Source organism: Lissotriton vulgaris, chromosome 7 (assembly GCF_964263255.1).
Source record: "Lissotriton vulgaris chromosome 7, aLisVul1.2, whole genome shotgun sequence".
NCBI classification, from domain to species: domain Eukaryota; kingdom Metazoa; phylum Chordata; class Amphibia; order Caudata; family Salamandridae; genus Lissotriton; species Lissotriton vulgaris.
In genome coordinates this window covers 722,942,224-722,966,612 of record NC_141695.1, presented here as the reverse complement: position 1 = coordinate 722,966,612, position 24,389 = coordinate 722,942,224, and the positions used below count along the sequence as shown (strand labels likewise).

At 40.8% G+C, this 24,389-nt stretch overlaps 1 protein-coding gene across 1 annotated transcript in view; it reads left to right on the top strand.

Moving 5' to 3' along the window:
- LOC147702335 (cilia- and flagella-associated protein 337-like) overlaps positions 1–24,389 on the top strand; it is a 1,229,420-nt gene that overhangs the window by 789,836 nt on the left and 415,195 nt on the right. The window contains exon 14 of the mRNA XM_086930967.1: positions 19,459–19,643. Coding sequence (XP_086787093.1) covers positions 19,459–19,643 — 185 coding nt within the window. The remainder of the gene's footprint in view (positions 1–19,458; positions 19,644–24,389) is intronic.

Here is a 24,389-nt window from a genome sequence, read left to right as displayed (position 1 = left end):
CAGGGTGTCCCACAGGGGTCGGCCCTAAGCCCTACCTTATTTAATTTGTATGTCCAACCGTTGGCTCAGGTCGCCCATAGTTTTGGTCTCTCCATGGTGTCATACGCCGATGATACGCAGCTGGCGGTGGCACTTAATGGAGAGACCAACATGGATGCTGCCTCTTTTCAGACCGCGCTAAAAGCTGTGGCGGGCTGGATGGCGAACAACCGCCTCCAACTGAATGCCTCTAAAACCGAGGTTATTATTTTTGGTAGGGAAAGTGAGCTTTGGGGCGATCAGTGGTGGCCATCTGAATTAGGCCCTGCTCCCACCCCAGTGGCTGAAGTTAGGAACCTTGGGGTGTGGTTGGATGATAAACTGTCATTCACTGCCCACACTAAACGGGTTGCCGGAACTTGTTTAGGTGCCCTGAGGTGTCTGCGACCCATTTTTAAGTTTTTTGATGCTGACACGAGACAGATAATTGTCCAGGCCACAGTCTTGGCTAGATTAGATTACGCCAGCTCTTTATTCTTAGGCGTTAATCAAGCCGAACTAGTGCGCCTCCAGCGGGTGCAAAATGCGGCTGCCAGGATGTTGGTTGGTCTTCCGAAGTTTGTTTCTGTGCGTCGCACTATTCAGGATCTTCACTGGCTGCCTGTGGGGCAAAGAATTAAATTTAAAACTCTTTGCCTAACTTTTAAAATCTTGAAGTTGGCTTCTCCCCCTATTTTGTCCCAATTAATTTGTCATTATGAGCCATCCAGAGCCCTCCGATCTTCAGGGACTAACCTTGCTGTAGTGCCACGTTTTAAAAAAGCAAGGATGGGCGGACGCTCTTTTGCTGTGATGGCAGCAGCTCTCTGGAATTCCCTGTCTGCCTCTCTTCGCTCCATTCCTGATCTGCTCCCGTTCAGAAAAGCCTTGAAGACCTTTTTATTTTCTACTGCTTAGTCTTTTCTAACCACTAGCTTCCGTGTTGTGTTTTTTACCTTCTCCTAAGCGCCGGGACGCCTCTTGGCTGCGGCATCCGTGCGCTTTACAAAATAAAATAACATAACATAACATAACATTGAATTTTCCCGATTCATGCCCTTATATAGGTACAATTCACATTGCCCTTATATAGGCATAGAAATCAATCCGTTATTTAGGCATAGCCCATGCGACCCAAATAAAGACATGGTTACTTCCACCCGTACCAAACGATTTCTTGGAAAATCGGCTTAAGCAGTTAGGGAACTTCCACTTGCTTGAATATTGATTTGTCCAAGAACTCATGTACTTTGCAAAGAACAACTATTCCCTAGGGTTTCTTTCCTGATGTTATTATGCCCGACTATACGTCAATCTATGGCATTTCTAAACACCTTCAAGGTATAACAATATCTTCACATGCTATGGCAAACTACGGTGGTTTGGAGCAGTTCGACTATCTACTTGCCCGACGCAGCTCGCTACAGCAAGTGCAGAAGGAAGCCAACCCTCCAGCTGACGCACTGATCAAGAGGCTGCCTTTCTCTCGCCGAGAATCCAGCTCCGGTGTTTTCAAGCTCTCCTTGCGGGGTGTTGGGAAATCGAGTCCTGAGACAGAGATACCAGACCTCCTTCATTCTAACCAAGGTATGGAGCTGATTGGAACCTAGAGAAACCTTTGGGAGATTCTTGGCAAAACAACTAAACCTATGCTACCCAATACTTACTTCTTCCCTCGTACTAGACTTAGGTTAGGTACATTGGGATAGGTGTATTTAGAAGCACCAGTTGAGTATTTTAGTCAATGTTATTTATGTATGTATTTTTATATGGCTTACAAACCATACAATGCTTTTACAGTATTATTTTATAATACTATTCTCGCTGTACGCATTATACTTTGTAGTCTGCTTAACGATTGTAGCAGTTCACTTCTCTTGTATGAGAAAGAAGACTGTTCAATAAACCTTTTATTGAAAACGCCCCGTATCTCTATTTCTCTACAAACTCTGTTGAAACGAAGCATGCACAATTGACTGAGTGAAATACTTATCTATTGTTTCCGCAACTCTAGAGATCTATTTCTTATTCATGGGAAACAAAGTTGTCATGTTTATGCGGCTGTCAGAAACGAATCCCTTCTTGTGAATTCGGGAACGTTTCTAGTGACCTCTGAGCTAGCTGGCACTCACTATTAAGTTTAGTATATTCGATAGAGACCCAGTCGACCTCAGTCCTATGTCTAATCTATAGGATATATTATTCCAATGCGCAGAGCCTATTGGGAATATAGGTACTACACTACATGGCGCCCAACATTTGGTAAGGCACTAATTTAATGCTAGATACTAAAGTAACTCAGTTGTGCTTTTCTTAGAGACCCCTTTTTCTAGTAAAATACCCCAATAGACGTCTGGAGTGGGTAAAGGGATAAAATATCCGCCATAGCTGAGAAGGACAAAAATCCTATGTATTAGTTTTTGGTTTTTCAAAGTTGAAGGATACAGTGTTCCAAAATATTGTGCACCTTATCTTTGTTTCCTTAAAACTTGCTCTGCAACTTTCATTAAACAATGTTGATTAACTGCGACAACACCGCAACCGGTGGAGCTGCAGCCGATCCAGTTGTTGCAGATTTTAATATAACAGGTTTCCAAGAGACCGACGTGGATGCTATAGGCATTCCAGAACTTCTAAAGAGAGCCATCAGTATGAAACGGATAAGAAATGGCCTATCGGCAAGAGGTGGTAGGGTAGTTTTTGTGATAGAGGCACATGAATATCATCAGACAGAGATATTCTATTCATGGATAGCCTTCCCCGAAGCAAACCCAGTAACTAAATTGTTTCACTTCTACAAAGAAGATGAAGCTCCAACGGTATACATTCCCTTCGAGGGTGTTGAATTTCCATTAACTTACCAAGAGCAGGCGCTCTGGTTCTAAGGTGCCCTAAAACATATACATCACATTACCAGGCTCGGTCCACTAGGTAGACCAGGAGCAAATTGACCGGTATTAGCCAGCTATACACCACATCCTGCTATTGAAGAAATGTTGGATGAGGAACTATTAGTTCAACTAAAGGAGCTAATTAAAATTCACAGACAATTGGTCCAATATGTCATGCGGACTCTTACAACCCAACCGGAAATCAGGATTCCGAAACACACCCCTTACATGGGGAATACAAATAAAATTACACCACAGACTATACAATCACTCATTGGTAAATTACCCGCAAAACGGGAACAAATTCCATTCTGGATAGCTCAAAGAATACTCAAATCGAGGGAGTATTTCCTGATACTACCCCTCATGAGAAACTCAGGATTCAAAAAATCTGTTTACCAATAGGGATCGCACCACACCTGGAGGACTGCGACACTTGGGGTATAGTCTTTGCTGCAATCTACACCAAAACACATGGTGTTCCGTCTATGGCGGTAATTCCAGACGTCCTGAAACAGATTCAAAATGAATACGGGTCAGAACCTGCTTTATATTTAGTTATGAAATTACTGAAAGATTTCAAATAGGTCTCAACAATAATATTAGCCAATATTAAAGGTGAAGCAGTATCCGTGACGACCCGCCAAAAGTTAAGAGAATTTGATGTACCTGAGCAACCTCAAGAACTAGCCAGAATAATTGAAAAATCCTATGAAGAACTAGGTAGAGATAGTTTGGGTGGTAAACCAGTGACACCCCAACCCCAGAGGTAGGTCTCCTCAAAAGGAGCCCTCTGAAAGGAGGTATAACCTCCGGAATAGGGATAATTTGAGAAAACCTGATAGATATTAAGATACTGATACACGTTCCTCTCGTACCTTTCAGACTTCCTCACAAAAATCCAAAAGAAGAGGACGATCAAAACACAAGGAAGATCTAGTGAAGTCCAAAGACGTTCAACACGTTCCAAAAAATAAGAAACCTCAATTTACCAAAAAGAAGGTAGCAGGTCTAAAGATCAGACATGCCGAGGATCTTGAGGACACAACTCAAGAACAGGGAATGGGCTCAAACGATGTTGGACAGCGCAGCAGAAGTCACGATAGCTCGCAAGAACTAGAAGGATTATCTGGAGACAGTGGACTTGAATGAGTGCATCCAAGTTGAAAGTGCAGATACCGGGGTTAGTGTCCCACATAAGTTATATGATGGAACACTCCGGATGGAGGGGGACATAACTAGAAAAAAGAGAGCACTCTTTTGGGAGAAGCTCTCTCAGGGTTATGACAATCTTTTAGCTGAACAAGACTGGCCACCTGAATTTGTCAGGGAGTGCCCACAAGACATCATTATGCCAGCATTCTCCAACCACATTCCAATTCATAAAAAATATACTTATGCCCGAAAATGGGCAGTAGCCCAGGCTCCTCCATTATATAAAAATCATGTAGGATGGGATGAGGATTCTCCTCAACATAAAATCCAGTTAAAAAAATGAACTAACTGCACAACGGCAGTATCCAGTTAAGCAAGAAGCTAAAAAACAGGTCAGGGAGATATTAGATCAACTTGAATACCAAGGGGTGATTGAAACATGCCCCTCGTCCATGAACAATCCTTTGTTTCCTGTCTCCAAAGCAGAAAATACATATCGTCTAGTTTTGGATTACAGACACTTAAACTCTTGTTGCAAAACTTCTGCAGTACAAAATGCACACAGTGCAGCACTAATGAATAACATTGTGCGTAAAAAATATAAAAGCACATTAGATATTTCCAACGGTTTCTTCTCTCAAAACATTGCACATGAAAGTAGGTATTTGTCCACTTTCTTAATCATGGGGACACAGAGTCAATTCTGTTGTCTCCCCCAGGGATTCAAGAATAGTCCAGGGTTATTTTCAGCCAGAGTAACAGAGTTACTACAAACCTATGATGATGAGGCATTATCATATGTCGATAACATCTATCTAACAGACGATGATTCGGATAGGCACTTGAACAGGGTGAACACCATAATACTTGGCTTCGACTCTGAAGGGTACAAATTCAATTTTAAGAAATCACGAATTGCCCACCTCAACGTCCTTTTTCTAGAATACGAGTTATCAAGGGAAGGCAAAACCTGGCAGCAAACTTTCTACAGAAATGTGCGCTGCTCCAACCTCCAAAAGCGCTGAAAAACTTACTGTCCAATCTAGGTTTCCTAAATTTTGGAAGAACATACATTCTAAATTGCGCAGAAAGGGTTAAACCTCTCTACGAATTAATCAAACAAGAATTCAAAACAGTTAATTGGACACAAAAACACAGAAATTTTGTGTTCAGTCCAAACAGACATGTAAGCAACAAAACATTTTGCAAACACGCGTAAACGTACTTAGTGATCCGAATCATCCCAGGAAGATGTGGATTCACATACTTAACATTTAATGAAGTAGAAAAAGTTCCAATTGCTTACAAATCACACTTGTACACACAAGCAGAAATGAAATTCACTTCTACAGAAACATTTTTGACAGCGATTTAAAATGCAGTAGCAAAAGAGAGAGCCCTCACACAGAGTAAACGCATAATAGTCGTTACTCCTGTACCCGCATTAGAGGCAGTGATGAGAGCGAGCATTCTGAATGCAAAGGCTTTACATCTGAGATGGATACAATGGGTTAAATATCTTGCTGCAACAGACGTTGAATACGTTTTCGACCCTTATTTGAAAACACAAGAATGTCTACAATATGAACAACAATGTCCTCTGCCTACTGAGATTCTGCCTCTAGAGAAGTATGAATGTATAATTTATACAGACGGATCAGCACTGCCCGCTATTGGGGGTAAACAAGCTTATAGTGCTGCGTGTGCGATTGTTAAAGGTCGCTGGCGCCATGGTAAATTCCGACCTATGGTTACTAAAACGCAATCTCTAGGAGATTGTACAGCTCAGCGAACTGAACTACAAGCATTCAAGATGGTGCTTGAAAATACTGATCGCAAATTCCCCACACTCATAGTGTGCGATTCGTATTACTGTGTTCAATCTTATAATGAATACTTGCAGAACTGGATTGAAAATGGGTTCAAAGATGCAAAATGTTACAGAATTAAGCATAAGTTGCTATGGGAACAAGTAGTTCAGTTATGACAAGAAGTACAAAAAGCTCATGTGATCCATACACTGAGTCATCAACGTGATGGCGTTCACGTTGCAGGGAATTCATTGGCTGATGAAGCAGCAAAGGAAGCTGTACAAATGGCTTCCGTAGCTGCAATCACTCGTTTGAAAACGAAAATAGACAACAAAATAATGCAAGCTCTCAATGCTTCAAGCGAAGACAGTGGCAAAACATTACCAAAAGGCTTTCCACTCAAATACTCATACATAACTGATGCAAACTCTGTTCCTTTCGCTCGAATTCCTGGAGTGGGGGATAGAGTGATTCCGAACAGGAAACGTAGAGTAGCTTTGATGCACGAAGCTCATTTGGGAGAGGGTCTGATACATCAAGGGATCTCTAAATCGATACTGGAATTAAAAGAGAAGTACTGGTGGCGAGGTATGAATGGTCACATTCACACATTTGCAATGAATTGCCATAACTGCAACAGAGATCACAGCAGAGAACGCCGCCAGATACCTGACTACTGTGTAGACAGCCCAGTACAGACACCATTGTTAGACAGCATTAGTCTTTCTACATGCAGACATCCCTATGGACAGATGCAGTCAAGATAAGATTCATTTGGATGTAGGCTCAGTGCTCGTTGACGCCCAAACTGTTATAAAAGAGTTGCGAGTCTTTATCGGCACATACGCAGTCGGCACGCTATATTCTGACCAGAGTCCTGTGTTTAGCTCTCAAGATTACAAAGAGGCCATGGCCACTATGGGCGTTGCATTGCGGTATTCTAGTCCATTCCATCCTGAGGGAAATTCAGTAGTGGAGAGAAAAAAATGAGACATAAAGCAATCTATAACAGCTAGGGTATTAGGCTCCGGTGATGGGTGGGTTAAACATCTAATAAGTGTCCAACGTAGTCTTAACAATCTGCCAAGAAGTTCTCTAGGGGTTATCACTCCTTATGAAATCCTTTTTGGAACTAGAATGATTGTGCAGGACCTCAATTGTCACACTTCAGTGTTAGAAAAAAAACCTTTGATATCAAAGATCGTTTGACTGTTTTGCAGGACCTAAATGAAATAAGATCCAGACAAAGTAACATACTCCTGAAGCTAATAACCACTGAAGAGAAACCATCCGTTCCAGCAAGACCTGTCTGGATTCCAAAGATTGGGGATCTAGTCAGAGAAAAGATCGCAGACAAGAGGGAATTTGGGCCTTCGTACAGACAGACAGTATCTGTTCTAGCCATCCACGGATCAAGAACAGTCTTACTGTCGCCCCTTGCTGGTAAAAAGGAGAACAGGTTCGTGTCCATCGACCTTGTCAAACCACATCATGTGGCCGATCATAAGTAGTAGGCTAAGTGGACTCCAAAGATGTAGCAGATGCCCAAATCTGGTTACTATCCAAGAGGTTCAAACTGAGAGACTCATCACCTTTGAAGAATCTGCAGTGCGAAAAGAAGGACTATGCAACAAAGCCATGGAACTTGTACCTCTTGAGACCCAAATAACAGTTCACCAAGAAATGCCTGTCTTCAATGAAATAGCAACTGACTATACAAATGTAACCAGTGATCAAGTGGTTCCAGCGATTTCACCAAATCCTGATGCAATCCCTACAATTGACAGAACTGCCTCTGGCTAATTCATTAACTTTGATACGTTTTCCGAGGATCCTGGAAAAGACTTATCTGGTTTCACCATGGATTGGATTGAACTTTGGAATGTGTTGGGTGTACTTTTTCTTCTACTTTGGTTGACTCTTGTATTTACTTTGGGAATGCTGATAAATGGAAGCTATGTTAAAAAGGACACAGCAAGAAAGAACATCAACTTACTCCTCCAGCCACACAAATCATCTCATCGTGAAAAAAGAAACTTGTCATCACTGAACATCACAGCAATTCCTATACCAGGTGGTATTGCTTGGGACAGAACTGAATATGACATTCTTGGTCGGGCAGAGCTGTTGAAGATTCCACACCAATTCAAGATTTACTTGTGTGACTTTGTTTCATCTAGTACCTTTTCTGATGATTGGGACTTCGAGATTGTGAATATTATGATGTCAGATTTAGAAATGTCTGCAAAATTTACAAATCATGAATACTTAGAAGGTTCATCTGATTATGAACAAATGTATTGTTATAATCACTATTGTCATCATTTCTTGCATAAATCTGCAAATCCTAGAAATGTATTTACTTATAACCAATGGGAAAATTGTCCTGCTTCACCAAAGGGTAGCTCAAAAACATTTTATGACAAATTTCCATACTTTTCAGGGTATAATGTTTCCAATCCAGAATCATTTTACCTTAAAAATGTTAATAGGACAGGAATGAAAAGTATGTTGACGAATACAAAGCAAATTTATTCTGTGGCCTTTTATGCTCAGCTGTCCACATTAGGTTTTGACTTTTGGAAAGACAACATTGGGACAAAAATTGTCTGGGGCACAAAAGACTGGCAGGTGCAGGGATTAGAAGCTTTATTTAGAGCCTGCATCATCCTAGGACAAATAATGTTTTTGAATGACACTGTTCAGCAGACATCTTGTCTTGGGTTAGCCAAGATAAAAGATTTAAACAAACAATCCATACCTACACCTACAACTGATAGCAGTAACACTTCAGAGGGGGTGGTCGACGTGCATACTATTTTGCTTTACAACAGAAAAGTTCCTGGAAAAAATTGTTAATCTGGCCCACAGACACAAATAACTGTCAAGATAGATTCCTGAATAAGACAAAGAGTTCACATACACTAGGCCAGATCCAAGATATGTTGAGAGACAGCATCCAGGGATAGTAACATCATACAGCGTAGGGAAAGTGTGCCTTGAGTGGCTACACAAGACTACACTGAAGGAACTGAAATAACACTTATCTTTACTTAAAGATGGCGCTGAGCTGAGGGACTTCCCACAAGGCCCTAAAAACGGTGTCATAAACGTTTTATATACGCCGATATCTATGCCATGTATAATGAAGCATGGAAGATTACGCAAGCAGAGACTGCAGAACGAATACGAGAAATTGATCGATTAATTTAGAGAAATCTCTCTCTGTAGTTAACAATGGGTTAACAACTCTGTCATCCAGGATATATTCTTTGGACAGCATAGTATCCTCTTCTATAGACATAATGGAACAGGACTTGGTCATGTTGTAACATGGTCAGTCGCAATTGTGTTCTATAATGCTATTAGGCTGGACGTTACAAAACCTTTGTTCAGGCTATGTGCCTTGGCGTTTAATCAACACAACGTCATTGTTTTCTGAATTTAATCTCACAGATAAACAAATCAAATTGGCACAGAGGGGAGCAGACTATATGGTGCTGAGCATTGAAAAACTGGAAAGATTGCCATGTACAGTCGCTGAAAAAACAGCCATTGAATGGATAATACACGGTACAATCACTCTGCCTGTTACAATTTTCCATTTTCAGTATTGCTTAAAACGTATACCAGCAGGCCTATATGAAAGGTTGGGTAAAGAATACATCAAGACATCCTGGGAATTACCTTACACACACAGATGCTAGAGGTGGGGGGAAGAAGTGTTTCTTAGTGGCATTAATTGTGAAAACACCCTAAGCGGCTTTCTCCTATGTCAGGGTATAAACTTACACAGGTTCTGTGATGGTTCCTCAAATAACTTATCCTGCCACCTGCAAGGTTCACCAGCTGCAGTGATTGATCCAATTTTTAGGCAACTTTCTAATAGAAGTTACATTATGTTGAATGAACACAGCTGCTGTGGCATGTTGCCAGGTTTAGCCTATCTCGTAACTGTGTCAGCGAGGGTCACTTGCTGTATGCAAGTATTGTTTCCAAAAACCAAGACAGACCGAGAGGCGCCGTTATGTCCTTCACTGAACATCTCTTCTATACGAATTGATACTTTTAGTAGAATGAAATACATTCTTTTACAAAAAACTGTGCCATTGACCTCGGCCAAAGAAACGTATGATCTGCAAGTCGCAAGGACTTCGCCAGAAATACACACCCTGTTAACTACAAACTGCCCTGTACATTTCTCAAAAATGTTAGGTTGTATCTTAAACATGTCTGATACGAGTGGTATTGTATATGTATTTAAAACGATTTCTTCGGGACTGTTAGCACCCTTTGAAGCAGTCCTAGGAATATTTCCAAACTTTGTGCAATCAGTGTTTGACGAACTGCCTCTTGTTTTGGGACTCGCAGCAGGGATACAATATTTGCTCCTTTTGCTCTGATATGGCAAGCCAAATCACAAGCGATACCCAGTTCCCCATGGAGAACACTCTTCTGGCGATGAAGTGTCGTGAGCGCATAGTCCAAATTTTGGGATTAACTTGTTTAAGAGAATTAAATACCACATGGTTTATATCATTCCGACCAATCTGGCAAGATTGCATTTTAGCTGTTCTACGATGCCTGCTATGTGGAGCTCGATTCCTCATAATCCGAAGAGGCGTCCAGATTCACCACAAGAACTGCAGATACAAACACGTTGTGTACATCGAAACGATCATACCAGCCAACGGCGACAGTCACAGCCGCTTAGTTTACAAGTGGGTGATTCAGGTCTTCTGCATAATCGAGTTGCTAACAGCAAATTTGGCCTGCGGAATGAAAAGGTGCCATGGACTTTCACACATCTGAATGGCACTAGAGTCACTGCCCAGCGAGGTGTGGAAACAGTCACAAGGAATGTGTCCTTTTTCAAAACCTTTCATCCAGCTTGTGAACTGTCTGGCAGTGGACTGAGCTGATCCTATAGCACCGCCGAACGGTGGACGCCCTCCAGGGGACCCTATGGTGCTCTATCTGCCCAGTCTGTCGGGAGGCCGGGGAATCTCTCAGTACTGTCTGTAAAAAAAAAGTGCACCATCCTGCCGGCTGAAGGAATATGTCATGTGAGCTTGTTCCAGTAATGCATGCCTATTGTTGATATATGTTCTGCTGCTATAACGGGGATAGTTTGATACTGTTGGGGAGGAATGTAGTGTCGGCCCCCATGACGTAATAGGGGCGACCCGAGTTAGGTCCAATATTGGTAGTGGTCCGGGGCGGTGTTAATGCACACCCGAGCCTGTTTGCTCAATGGTGTAGTCGGGAGGTCACGTGGGGCAATTGATAAAAAGGAGCCAGCGCGAATGTGATGCCAGTGGTGCGCATATTGGTGAGCTCTCATGCCACCATATGCTGCCTCTGAGTATTTTGTCCCTACAGCTTACAGCCCTGCGCTAGGTCAACCGCCCGTATACCTCAGGCCAATGTGCCCGCCGCTTGTGTAAAGCAAGAGCCCTGCTCCATTTTGTACACGTTGCTTCAATGCTTGCTCATCCCTATCATTAATACACAATAATAGTTATATTATATGTCACAAAAGACCGTATGAATATTCTCAGATTATTCCTGTAGCAGTTACTTGTTGATTACATCTGTAATAAATTAATGTAGTTGGAGTTACGTCAACATTCATTTTCTGGTAATCCAAACATTTATTTAATGTGATCTAAACTCCTGAGCCCATATACATTAGTGAATTCAGAGAGTTTGTATGCCAAGATTGCACTGCTATTTTATGATCGAATCTAAGACAATATATTGGAGCACTGGCTCTCCCCAAAGTGGTAGATACTGATTTATATCAGGAGTCTTAACAATGTTTTAAATATCCATTTACATTCTGACTAAAATCTGAACAGTCTTTAACCAGATTTTATTTTTAAAGTGGGGATGATTAAGAAACCCCTTTATGTCTTAATGCACTCTATCAAGTCACTTGACTTTCTAGGAGAAGGCCTAGAAATCTGCGACTGGCATAGCTTTCCAGCCGTGCCTTTGGAATTTATGTTAATTGACAAAAAGTATAAAGTAACGTTAAGTGACAAAGGAAATGCTCAAACATACTTTGACGTTTTTTGTGAACTATGCCCCTGAATCCAAGTGTAATTGTTTACATTTTCATCAGTGTTTATTTGAAAAACCTGGCATGGCGCATGGGCTTGTGGACTAAGGATTGAAGCCCTGAAATTGTTTACAATTAGAACCAGGAATCTTAATGCCTTAATGTTCTGGTAGTAATTCATCAAACATCGTGCAGGCCACAAATGAAAGACTTTTCAGTACTTGTTGACAGTTACTATGTCTGCAATACATTAAAATGGCAAACCCTGCCAATTTGCTGAAAGCTACCAGAGTAGATCTGATAAGAGAGATGGTAAGGAATCTCCTCTACAGTGCCGCAAAATCCTCTGAACCCTTCAGTTTGCCCCCGCAAATTTCTTTTTAATGTACATGTTGTAAATATGTTCTTCTACTTTAATATCGTGCCCAAACTGTTATGGTGCCCAAACTGTTTAAATATGTAGCCCTTTCTTTGAGTCCATTCTTTACTGTTCTATTAGAATACTTACAATGTTCTAAATGCATCCTTCTAAGCTGTGCTACATTCCAGACTTGCCAGTGGGTGTCTGGGCAGCTGGTGTGGTGTACGCTTTGTCTATCCTCTGTCATTAAACCTTCCACTTACCTTTAAGAGACTCCAGCAACGTTACTACAATTACTTACGTCATTTTGGCAACGATCTTCAGTGCTGATCATACTTTTTTCTCGTTGAGGATCAGACAAGCGGCACCCCTCCTAAGAACCCACTGCGTATCACGCGACTTCATCCCTGAAGTGAGGAACTTTACCAAAATATCCTGAGAAATTGTGGCAGGAATAAGGCGATCTCGAAGTGGAGCTGACGTCATCAAATAAATTGTGAGTTAGCCACCCGCGTGCTCAAATCTTTAACGTGAACTACGTTGCTAGGCAGCAGGCAGCAGCTTCGTCATCTCGCTCTGCGCATCAGCATTTCTTAGCACAGAACTTTGCTAAGCAACAATGTTCCCGCTCTCAGAACGTTCAAGCACATCCACGTCACTCGCTACGTAAAGTGGCCATTTTGGACTGGGAAAGTTACAGATTCAAGTACGAATTGTTTTTCTGCTGCATTATTGTCTTCTACTGTGTCTTTTGAGAGCGCGGTAACCAGCACATATGATTATAGCTCCAGCTAATTTCTTTTCAGTACTACATTTTCCTGACAATTAAAAAAAAAAAAAGAGAAAAGGAAGTGTGAGCATAACTAATACACTATATAAAGCCAAAGACACAAGTGTTTCCTGTACACGATGATACACTCACCATTCTTTGCTTGCAGTACATAAAGGGTTTTAGCCATTACAATTTTATCGATCCCACAGTAAATGTGCAAAATACCAGAAACAGTGTCCACAGTCAAAATGTATTTATATTTACATCAAATAACTTCTGGTTTGTGTACGTAACACATTAACATGGCTCAACAAGAAAGTCAACAAATAGCAGTACCTTTTACTCCTCAATTTCTCAGCGAATCAGGCAGACGTTCAATATCATGGGAAGACTAGATAGTCATGTTTGACAACTATCTGGATGCCTTGGAGGGGCAAGACTTTTCTGCCAAATGCAAAAAAGCACTTCTGTTAAGTGCTCTGGGCAAAGAAGGTCAACATGTATTCCAGTACCTTCCTCAAGGGCTACAAAGCAGTGGACAGTCTATACCAGATGAATACAAAGAGGCTATATCAAGACTCAAAGTCAGATTTGCGAAGGAAGAGAATCTGTTAATGAACAGAGACAAGTTCTATACTCACAATCAACGTAGTGAGGAGTCCATTTATGATTTTGTTGCACGTTTGCATGAATTATCAGTAAAGTGTAATTTTGGGGCAATGACCGATGAGTTGACCCATGATCAACTCATTGTACAATTTAGCAATAGGAAAATACAGGAGAGGTTGTGGGTAGCTAATAATCCTTCTTTAAAGTTAGCAATAGACTTAGCAAAAGTTGTTGAAGAAGCTGAGAGATGTATGAAAGAGTTACAAAAACATAGTTCGCAACACCACATTTCTGTAGTGTCTGAGAAGTTCGTGAGTGAGTATGAGCCTGGGGATGAAGTAGCTATAGGTCTGGTAAAGACTAAAGGGAAAAGTTTTCCGAGAAAAAATAATTTTGTAAAATCTCCTGTTAGATTTTGTTCAAGATGTGGCAGCAATGCACATACCTCTGATGCTAAATTTTGTTATGCAAATAACAAAGAATGTCTAAAGTGTGGGAAGTTGGAACATTTCTCAAGAATTTGTCGGAACAAAGGTTGTTCCAAAGTGGCTGTGATTGAGGACGAGGCCAAAGAAATTAGGCGAGAGAGAGACAACATTTTGGTAGTTAATGATCCTGACATCAATGTTTGTAATGAAAAAAGAGAAAAAATACCCAAAGCAGAGTTTAAGGTTGATGGTCATGAAGTAACTCTGATGGTGGACACGGGTTCAACATATACTATAATCCCTGAGTCTTGTTCAGGAAAGAATGGGGGGATTTGCCATTGAAAGCTAGTGACATTTCTCGTACTGGATATCAAGGTGTGAACATAGAGGTATTAGAATACTTTGATAAAGACATATCCTTTATGGAGAGGTAGGTCAATCAAAGGGAAAGTCTATGTTGCTATTGATGGACCACCAATTCTTGGTTGGATTCATCAATACAACTTACATATAATAGTAAATCCAAGAACAACCAACCAAGTCATGGTAGTTGATAATTACACACAGTGATATTTTACATGATACAAGAAGAGTGTTTAGAGATGAATTGGGAGAATTAAAGGGATATCTGCATACGATTCTTGTAAAGAATGGGATTGTTCCGGTACAACACAAAATGAGAAGAGTTCCACTTTCAGTTAGAGAAGAGGTTAAAAGTGGTATTAATGAAATGTTACAAGGTGGTGTCATAGAACCTGTTGAAGCCTCCACATGGGTGGCTCCTGTTGTCATCGCGCAGAAGGCGGATGGCAAGATAAGATGTTGTGTAGACTTAAGATCATTGAACAAAAATGTTGTAGCAGACACTTTTCCTCTCCCCAATATTGGAGAGTTATTGTTCACTTTACAGGGTGCAAAGTTCTTCATAAAATTAGATTTGAAAAGCATGTATCATCAGATTCACCTTCATGATGATTCTAAACAATTAACTGCGTTCATAACCACGGAAGGCACATTCCAGTTTACTAGACTTCTGTTTGAATTAATCTCAGCTGCCAGTGTTTTTCAACGTATGGTAACAGAGATCTTTAAAGGTATAAAAAAATGCAGTGTTTTTTCAAGATATTTTTGACTTCGGTGACACCATCTCTGAACACAATCATGTACTTAAATCTGTGTTGCAAAGAATTGACAAAGCAGGTCTGACATTATGTAAAGAAAAATGTTCTTTTCTTGTTCAGCACATAGAATATGTGGGTTATGAAATTTCAGCTTAAGGTGTCAAACCGAAACAAAATCTCTTACAGGCCATCCAATCAGCTCCGTGTCCCACTGATAAAGATCAACTCCGCTCTTTCATGGGCCTTATAGAGTTTTATTCCAAACTTGTGACGAACTTCTCAGACAAAACACTGACATTAAGACTTTTGCTCAATAAAGGAGTAACATGTTCATGGAATGATAGTCACAGTCAGTGTTTTAATGCTATCAAGAACGAATTATTTGAAGCTAAACTCTTGACCCCCTTTGATGTGAAGCGCACTTCTGTATTAATGGTGGATGCAAGTGCTACCGGGTTAGGTGCTGTACTTATACAGAAATATCATGAATGATGTGAAGCAATGAAAAAGGACACTGTTCTCACTGAGGGCATAAAGCTTTTGAAATTAGGTGCAAGGCGTGAGAGTTGTGTTCAAACCCCAGTCTGACCATTTATTAAAATTATAGATGAGCTTTCGTTATGTTGTGACAGCATTCTAATGAGAGGTGACAGATACATCCCACCATTTAGTTTGAGACTGAAATTGTTGAAACTGGTTCATGAGGTCACTTAGGGCAAACACTCACTCAGCACAGACTTAAGGCAGACTTTTGGTGGCCAGCTATGGATGCACAAGTGGCATCTTGGGTAAAAAATTGCACTGCTTGTAGAGATGGTGAAAAAGACTCAAGGTTGCTTCTGGTTCTATATTAGGTCACATTGTCACTCCGGACCAACCATGGCATAGTGTGGGCCTATAGATGAACTTCCTGTCACTCATCGATTTGCAATTGTAGTGGTTGATGTTTTTTTTAAATGACTGACTGTGGAGTTTGTTAAAGACATCATCACTGACCGCACTATACAATTTCTTAAAGATATTTTTCTTGATGAAGGTTATCCTTCAGTACTCATCACAGACAATGGCACTCAACTTATTTCAAAAAAAATGCGTTTGTTTTTAGCTGGTTGTGGAATTATCCTCTCTATTATCCTCAAGGAAATGGTGGGTGCGAGAGGGCAAACCGAGTGGTTAAAGGGATAATTCAAATGGCATGTGCTTCAGGTGGGTTAGCCAATGAAATGGTTCAAGAGATGGTGTGGGCATCCCGAACCACGTCTCACAAACAAGATTGTAATTCTCCTTTTGAGCTTATGCGTGGTAGACGTCCTAGCACTAAACGTGCGCCCTCTTGGATAAAAAATTATGTTGTTGAGGGAGTTCATTCAGAGTCTCATGCCTGTAACTCTTTCTCGTTTTCTGTGGGTGATATAGTTAAAGTCAAACCTGGGAGGGTGATCAAGGGACTCTCTAAATTCAAAGGTCCCTACATGGTCAAACAAATATTTCCCCATTATGTAGTGTTGGATAATGGTGAGAAGTGGAATCTTCGCAGAGTGGCCTTATACAGTAAATCCACATTCTCCAGTAACATCACTCATACGACGAAAGGTTGCCAGTCAAATAGTGGGTACATGTCATCTGCCCCAGAAGATTTTACTCCTACTTCAGCTTTAATGTGTCGCAGGGAGGAAGGTGGTGGTGATGCCTCTCATCTCTCTGGTGTCCATGATCAGGTCATTCACAGGAATGTTCCTTCTCTTCAGTCCAATGATACCAGAGTTGTTAGATATCGCAGACCTCCTGTCTATTTGAATGATTATGTGCGGTAATGAAGCAAATTGTGAACTTACAGATCTTTGGTTCATTTATTTTTATTATTCTTCCTAAAATGTATGATTTGAGATTTCTAATGTTATTGATTTGTTTCATTCCAAAGGGATAAGATGTGTTGTAAATATGTTCTCCTCCTTTAATATGGTTACCAACCTGTTTCAATATGTAGCCCTTTCTTTGTGTCCGTTCTTTACTGTTCTATTAGAATACTTACAATGTTCTAAATGCATCCTTCTAAGCTAAGCTACATTCCAGACTTGCCAGTTGATGTCTGGTCAGCCGGTGTGGTGTACGCTTTGTCTATGTTCTGTCATTAAACCTTCCACTTACCTTGAAGAGACTCCAGCTCTGTTACTACAATTACTTACTTCAGTACACATTGCACTATTAGAAGCGTCGGTTTAAATGTAATGGGTCGATTCACAAATTTATCCATGAGTATGAGGAATTAGTTCTGCAGGAGTAATCTTTATGTACTCTTGACTACCTTTAAGAACATCACATAAGTGCAATGAGAGCACAGTCCTATTTGAGATAATTACAAGTGAATATTTAATTTTAGATGTGGGGACATTTCACAAAGGCATGTAAGAGTACTCAAAACAGTACTACAGGTGCACTACTTTCTATGATCAAAAATGTTTTTGCAAATAGACCCCAATATGGTTATTTGTATTTAGGTGCTGCAGCACAGGTTTGTTATATGTGCATGTTGAAGTTGATTTGTACACCCTCGAGAGGCTTTTTACACATGGGTGTCTGCATTTAAGAGCGGTAAGATTGCATTTATAAAAGTGATGTTTGTATTTGCACAGACACCAACTTAGAAAATACTAGAGATGTGAGTCTTAGGTAGGTTTATTTCTTGATACTATTATAGTGTTATAAAAGTTGGCGTGTTTAAAACTACCACAGCTGGGGGGCTGTTATACAATGTGTAATGAAACATGTTTTTATTTATTTATTTATTTCAGTAGTCCAATCATTTTCAGACAATCTTAAAAAAAAGAAATGTTCATTTGTCAAGGCCTGTAATTATTTGCCTATTATATATATATCTACAAAGTATAGTAAATATATAGTTACAGAGAGCCTGATTCCGAAAGGTAATCATGAATCTACGACCTCAATTCACAACTTTCAGAAATTCACATTTCTAGAGGTATGCATGGCAACCTATCACTGGTTTCCAAGTGTACCCCTTAAAAATATTTGTAAATTGCATGACTAGATATACATAAGTTTACTACCTCATGTATTTCTTTTGTTTCTTTCTTTAAGGAGAATTATTTTTCTGTGAGGAAAAACCCCTATTCCTGTATCTCATGCAAATGGGTACCCTCCCCTGTTCTCATCCTGTAAATGGATTAACTCCTGCCTTTGACAGGAGCACATTTCACACACTTTCTGGATTGGGAAAGGATGTCTTCAATATCCACAATCCTGTTTGTTTGTAGAAGTCCACATAACAACATGACCTTCCACCTCGGCAACCTATCCTCCCCAGCCATTCTTGAAAACTTAGCCACACACATATCTTTGTGTGAGGAAATCCAGTTCCTGCAAAATAAAGCCAACTTTTCTGAATGTCGAAGTGTTTTTTATTTGTATCCATATTCTCTATAAATGTGGAAGCCAAATGTAATCATGAAGAAAAGCCTTGTGATTCTGGACCAGTTTGTTAGAGCAGCAGCTATTGTCCTCAAACAGTTATAAATACCAGCTGGCCTTTACAAAGGGATGAGGAATGTGATGATGACACCCTGCATAAGAGAGGATAAGAAGCTGCTTTTATCTAGCTCCATGGAAGTGTTATGGTAAGGATACATTTACTAGAAAAAGGAAAAGTATATTGTCTGTGTGATCTGGAAGCACCAACCTAATTTTTGACTATGAAACCCAAGATATAATAGATCTGGAGGGATGGTTAAGCCCCTTTCATACATTACTCCTACATTTCCTGGCTGTTGAATGCTTCCCATAATCCTGTTATATTGGTCACAGTGGTCGACTATAAACCGTGGGTGGCCTGTAGGTGATGCAGCAGTTCTTGAAGAAATCCTCTTCATCTTCTCAACAATTTTGGAAATGAGGCATTTCTTATGTCGTAACTGATACCTTAGAGCTGAAAAGCTATCAGGTATTGCACATCAAGTAACATGCTTCCATGACTATCCTCTTGCCACACATTGGTCTTGGCCCAGTGGTTATCAGTGGACATTGTATTGGGGACAATACAAAGCCCTAGTGACTTTTGGGTACTGACCACATCACACCGAACGTCAGTAGGCTTTTCACAGCCTCAGCTACACTTCCTTTGTTCAGCTTCTCAGAAGTTTCTGTCAGTTGAGTTAAATTATAGCTACACTATGCAGCCTGTATACCACTTTTTCTGTGTTCATTATTTTAGAATTTACACATCGCCGCTGACCGTTCATGGAAAGGTGGACAGTTACATACAGAGGACATCTTAGCTGCTGATTACTGCTCGGCTCTTGGACTCATCGCCACTGGTAGCTTCGATGGAGAAATTATTGTGTGGAAAACAGAAACACAGAGACCGCATCTCTACCTCAGGAAGGGCCAGCCAAGCAGGTACTCTGTTATAAGACCAGGCTAATTATCTTCGTAGACACTTCATTATGTGTGATATGAAAACTGGCATGCGTTTGCGCTTAATTCAACTACTGGTTTTTACAGCACGCCAAAACCTCTTTAATCAGCACCAACAAGAACTAGTATGACAATTCTAGAAATACGCTTTTATTCATACTATAATTAAACAAACTCAGAATAACACAAAATGAATTTTAATTGCAACTTTTTTGTTTATGGTGATGATATTCTAACTATACAGTGGCTTGTATAACCTAATCATCGTAAGGTCACAACTCCTAACAAACAGTTTCACTGATGCATATAAATAAAAAAGAACATGAAAAGGTGGTCAGAATGTGTGAATGGATTCTGCAATTAGTCATTTTACTTCAGGTCTTAAATATGTATAGACTCTGCATTGGAAGCTGGAACTATTAATAATGAATATTAACATATTTTAAAAGACCATCTCAGCACTCCCATTTTACAAAATGTAGACTGTCTTTCTCAAAGTGACTTTTACGGGTCTGCTTTCTTGTCTTATGTCACCCTGATGGGTAATTAGTGTTTATTTGAGAGTTCTAAACTTTTAAATATCAAGTAATTTTGATATTTGATCATTTAATATTTTAATATGCATAGCTGCCTACTTTTCAAATTTCTAACATGTACAGTTTTGTAGAAATTAATACTCCCAGATCTAAAAATCCGAAAGAGTCCCGCAATATTGATAATGGGAGGTTGCAAATAAACACACGAAAATGTGGGATTCTTAAGGGTGGATTTATTCAAAGGAGTAGTTTGGTACCAAAAACTCTTACATTCAGTAAAGCCATCATAGCACTGTTGAACTCCAGTTGTCAAGTGCTCTCTGTGGCTTCACTGGCACTAACAATACTGGGAAATGGTGCCCAATATTGTAGGGGACGTCGGCTCATGCAGATATGCCCTCACCTTGAGTATAGTGCACCCTGCCTTAGGGCTGTGAGGCCTGCTAGTTTGGGTGACTTACCTATACTGTCAGTCAGTGGTAGTTGGCATGGCAGCCTGGCAGGGTGCCATGTCAACTTTGTCATTTTCTCCCTCACAGGAGCATGCAGGCTGCAAGGGGAGTGGCATTGTCCCAGTGAGGGGTTGTCCCATTGGACCCCCTTTCGCTTCCAGGCCCTAGTTACCCAGGATAACATTTACTACAGATTTACAGGAGGCAGAAGTACCAATTGGGGGTTTGTTTTAGGGAAGGAGCACTGTTACAGGGGACCTGGATGACAGGGGCCCTGTGCATCACATTTAAAACCACATCAAAACCAGGCAAACGTGGGGGCTAACCATGCAAAAGAGGCACTTTTTCACAAGGATATTTTTTAAATGTCTCACACATCCTCTAAAAATTCTTGTAGCCTCAGGGACTATGTTTTTATGCTCACCTGCAACAGTGCATACAAGAGAGATTGTTTTCTTCAAAAGCAGTAGAGTCCTTCCACTGATTAGCATTTGTGGGCTTCACTATGACTCTCATTTGCAGCCTCCTAATTTGCCAGCATAATCAGGCTTCCCTTCCTCTCCTTTTGTGTGGAGCAAGGACCAAGTACTGATGGCTTCATTGTGATTAGTGTCCCTCTCCTGCTTGCACTGTGTTTGAGGATCTATTTGTATTTTTTTCTTCTTCCCATCATGTTGCTTCTTTTTTTATTTCTTATCCCTGTGGTGTTGTATTTTCCCTCCCACACCGTAATCTTTGTTGTTTCTTCTCCCTTGTTGTCTGCATTGCCTCTTTCCTTCCACCGCCTACCCTCCTGTTGCCCGTGTTGCTTCTTCCCTCCCTTCCCCCACCCTCCCATTGTATTTGTTGCCTCTTTTGTTGTCCATGTTGCCTCAAATAGGCGAGACGTTTTGGTACTACCAGTGCTTAATTTATTTTCTAAAGGCCCATTAGGTTTGTCCAGTGTAGCTAAGACTAAGGTTAATAAGCACCAAATTCTGCCTCTGTATGAACCATCACATCATTTTTTTCCTTTGCCAAAGATGCTGCCACTATTAAGGGTTTCTAATGCCCTTAAAAATATATAAATTTTCTTTATTCGTTTTTTGACATTGCAAAACCATAAAAGCAGCAGCAAAATTCATACATTTATATGTTAAAAAATTGTCAGATATGTCAAAATAATATACTTTTGTAAAATTCCAAGGTTTAAAAGGAAAAAAGAATAAATTCATACAAATAGTTCAGTTTTTAGAGGTTGTTCCTGTGCCTGATAATGCATTTTAAAAAGTTTAGTACATGGTAGCAGGTGCGTTCAGAGTCTAACATCTGTAAAGATAGCATAGCTGGACGACACTGTCTAAAGCCCCAATGCTTTAACAGTGGGAATAGCCAAATCTTTCTATGGGCATGAAAATATTTGCAGAACAGTATCGTATGCATACATGACTGTGGGGACATGTCGTCGCATGGGCAATGAGCCAGATTTAAGTCCCAAGTATTTTTTTTTGGGAAGGCCACTAGTCTATGAAAAAGGCTGAGTCTAAACCTTGTCAGGAGCATCTTATCGTATGTGCTGATTTCTAGTGTAAGGTAGAGCTGGATTTGCGGGGTGAGCTGTACCATATTTGCATGCAGTACGGATTGTTTAGTCGATAGCAGGGTAATTCTGAGAGTCTCTAGATGGTTCATAGCTATTTTCTTCAACTCTTTCTTGGTTATTTCAGTTAGGGTCTCTGGTGTAGTATAATACTTTTCTAGTCCCAAATCTGAGAAAAAGTGCCTAACATAGGTAAGCCAAGCTATTTTGTGCGCGCGGTCCAGTGCCATGGAATCCTCTAAGATGTTTTTGGTCAGCACATTCTTATCCGATAGCCAGATGCGTCTCCAAAGTAACAGTGGCTGACCCTTTATCAGATCTTCTATGTAAGGGATACCCAATTCCGCATGCAAGCGTAGATGGAAGAACACTTTGGAGCAGATAGAAGAAATCTCATGAAGGAGTTCTCTGCTATTTGGAGAGAGCCAACATCAGCATGCCCCCATACCCCGGCCCCATACAGAGCAATAGCTTGACATTTTGCTGCGTAGATTTTTAGCAGTTCGACTGGTGGTCTCCTTCCAAGTCGTTGTGAGAAGTTCATCAATGCTACAATTGCTCTCTTAAAAAGATGCCTCCTGAACTCAATGGCTGCCCTCAAATTTAATCTTTCATCTATCATTATACCCAAGTAAGGGTACTGGGGAGTCCTCTCAAGTTTTTGTTCATTTAAATAGATGTTCTTTGTACGTTTGCGCCCTCCACCAGCCACCATGACAAATGTTTTTTTAACATTTATGTGTAGGTCTAAGGCGCTCATAAATTCAGCATATTTGGTCAGGGATTTCTGGAGCTCTATTGGTGTGCGGGCCAGGATGACAGCGTCATCCGCGTAGAGCAGTGCGGGGATTAGGCGTTGTTTTAGTCTGGGGAGGTCCTGCCCCCCCTCAGCATCTTCTCCTCCAGTCCGTTGGTATACAGCGAGAAGAGGAAGGGGGCCAGGACACACCCCTGCCTGACTCCTCGCTCTACTCTAAAAGACGCGGTGAGCTCCCCTTTTGTCCCATAGCGCACTCTTGCAGAGGCTTCCGCGTATAACTCTCTTAGAAAATCCAGGAGGGGGAGATCCACCCCCATGGTTCTCAGGAGGGTCCATAACTTCGTATGAGATACGCAGTCAAACGCAGAGGACAAGTCCACGTATACCATGTACATTGTCCCCTGCTTTGCATGAATGTACTTAGATACAATCATGCTTAAATTGAGGGCCTGTTCTACGGTTCCAAAACCTTCCCTGTATCCAAATTGTAGGTCCGATAGAATCTTCCTATCGTCTGCCCATTGCTGAAGTTGTTCTAAGACTACTCTATCGACTACTTTTCCCAGAGAGTCTAACAGTGAAATGGGACAATAACATTTGACGTCCTGGCGGTCCCCCTTTTTGAAGATTGGCACCATGATGGAGTTGGACCAAGACTCCATCAGTCCCAGTTTCGCTGCTGCAGTACATACTCTTGTAAGTATGGGGGCCCAAAGATCCGGAAGATGTTTGAACAGATCTATGGGGACCCCATCGGGTCCAGGTGCCTTACCACCTTTACTTAGTTTTAATGTCTGTACTACATCGAGTATGTCGAATTGTAGGGTAATTGGGAATTCAACTGGGAGAAGAGAGTGGTGTAATTCTTCTGTTGGGGATGTTAATTTAAAAAAATTTGAAAAATGATTTACCCAGGTTTCCTCTTCTATTGCCACATCAATCTGAGGTCTGTTAGAATCGGATAAAAAGGGGGACTTGACTATCCGCCAGAAGGACTCACTATTTCTCGTAAGTGCACTTTTATGAAGGTCGTCCCATAGAGCCTGTTTCAGCTCTTGTTTTCTCAGCTTCCTAACCTTATTGTACTGGAGCCTGAGATGCTGGATCTGTTGCTGATCTCTATTTGGCTGTCTAAGGGCCTTTTTTAACTTGGTTTGCATCATAGTACAGTCATGGTTGAACCATCCTGTTAGAGTTGACTTAGTTTGCTTTAAATTTCTAGTCAACAGTACTTTTGTTTCCTCTAATATAGTCTTAAAATTTTCGAGGACCGTCCCATCGTCTGTTGAAAGATCTAGACATTTTATTATGTTGGGGTATGTTATCTTTATTAATTTATAGGTTAGTTGAATGGGGTCGATCTTTTCCCATTTTATAGTAAACCCATTTATTTTGCCCAGT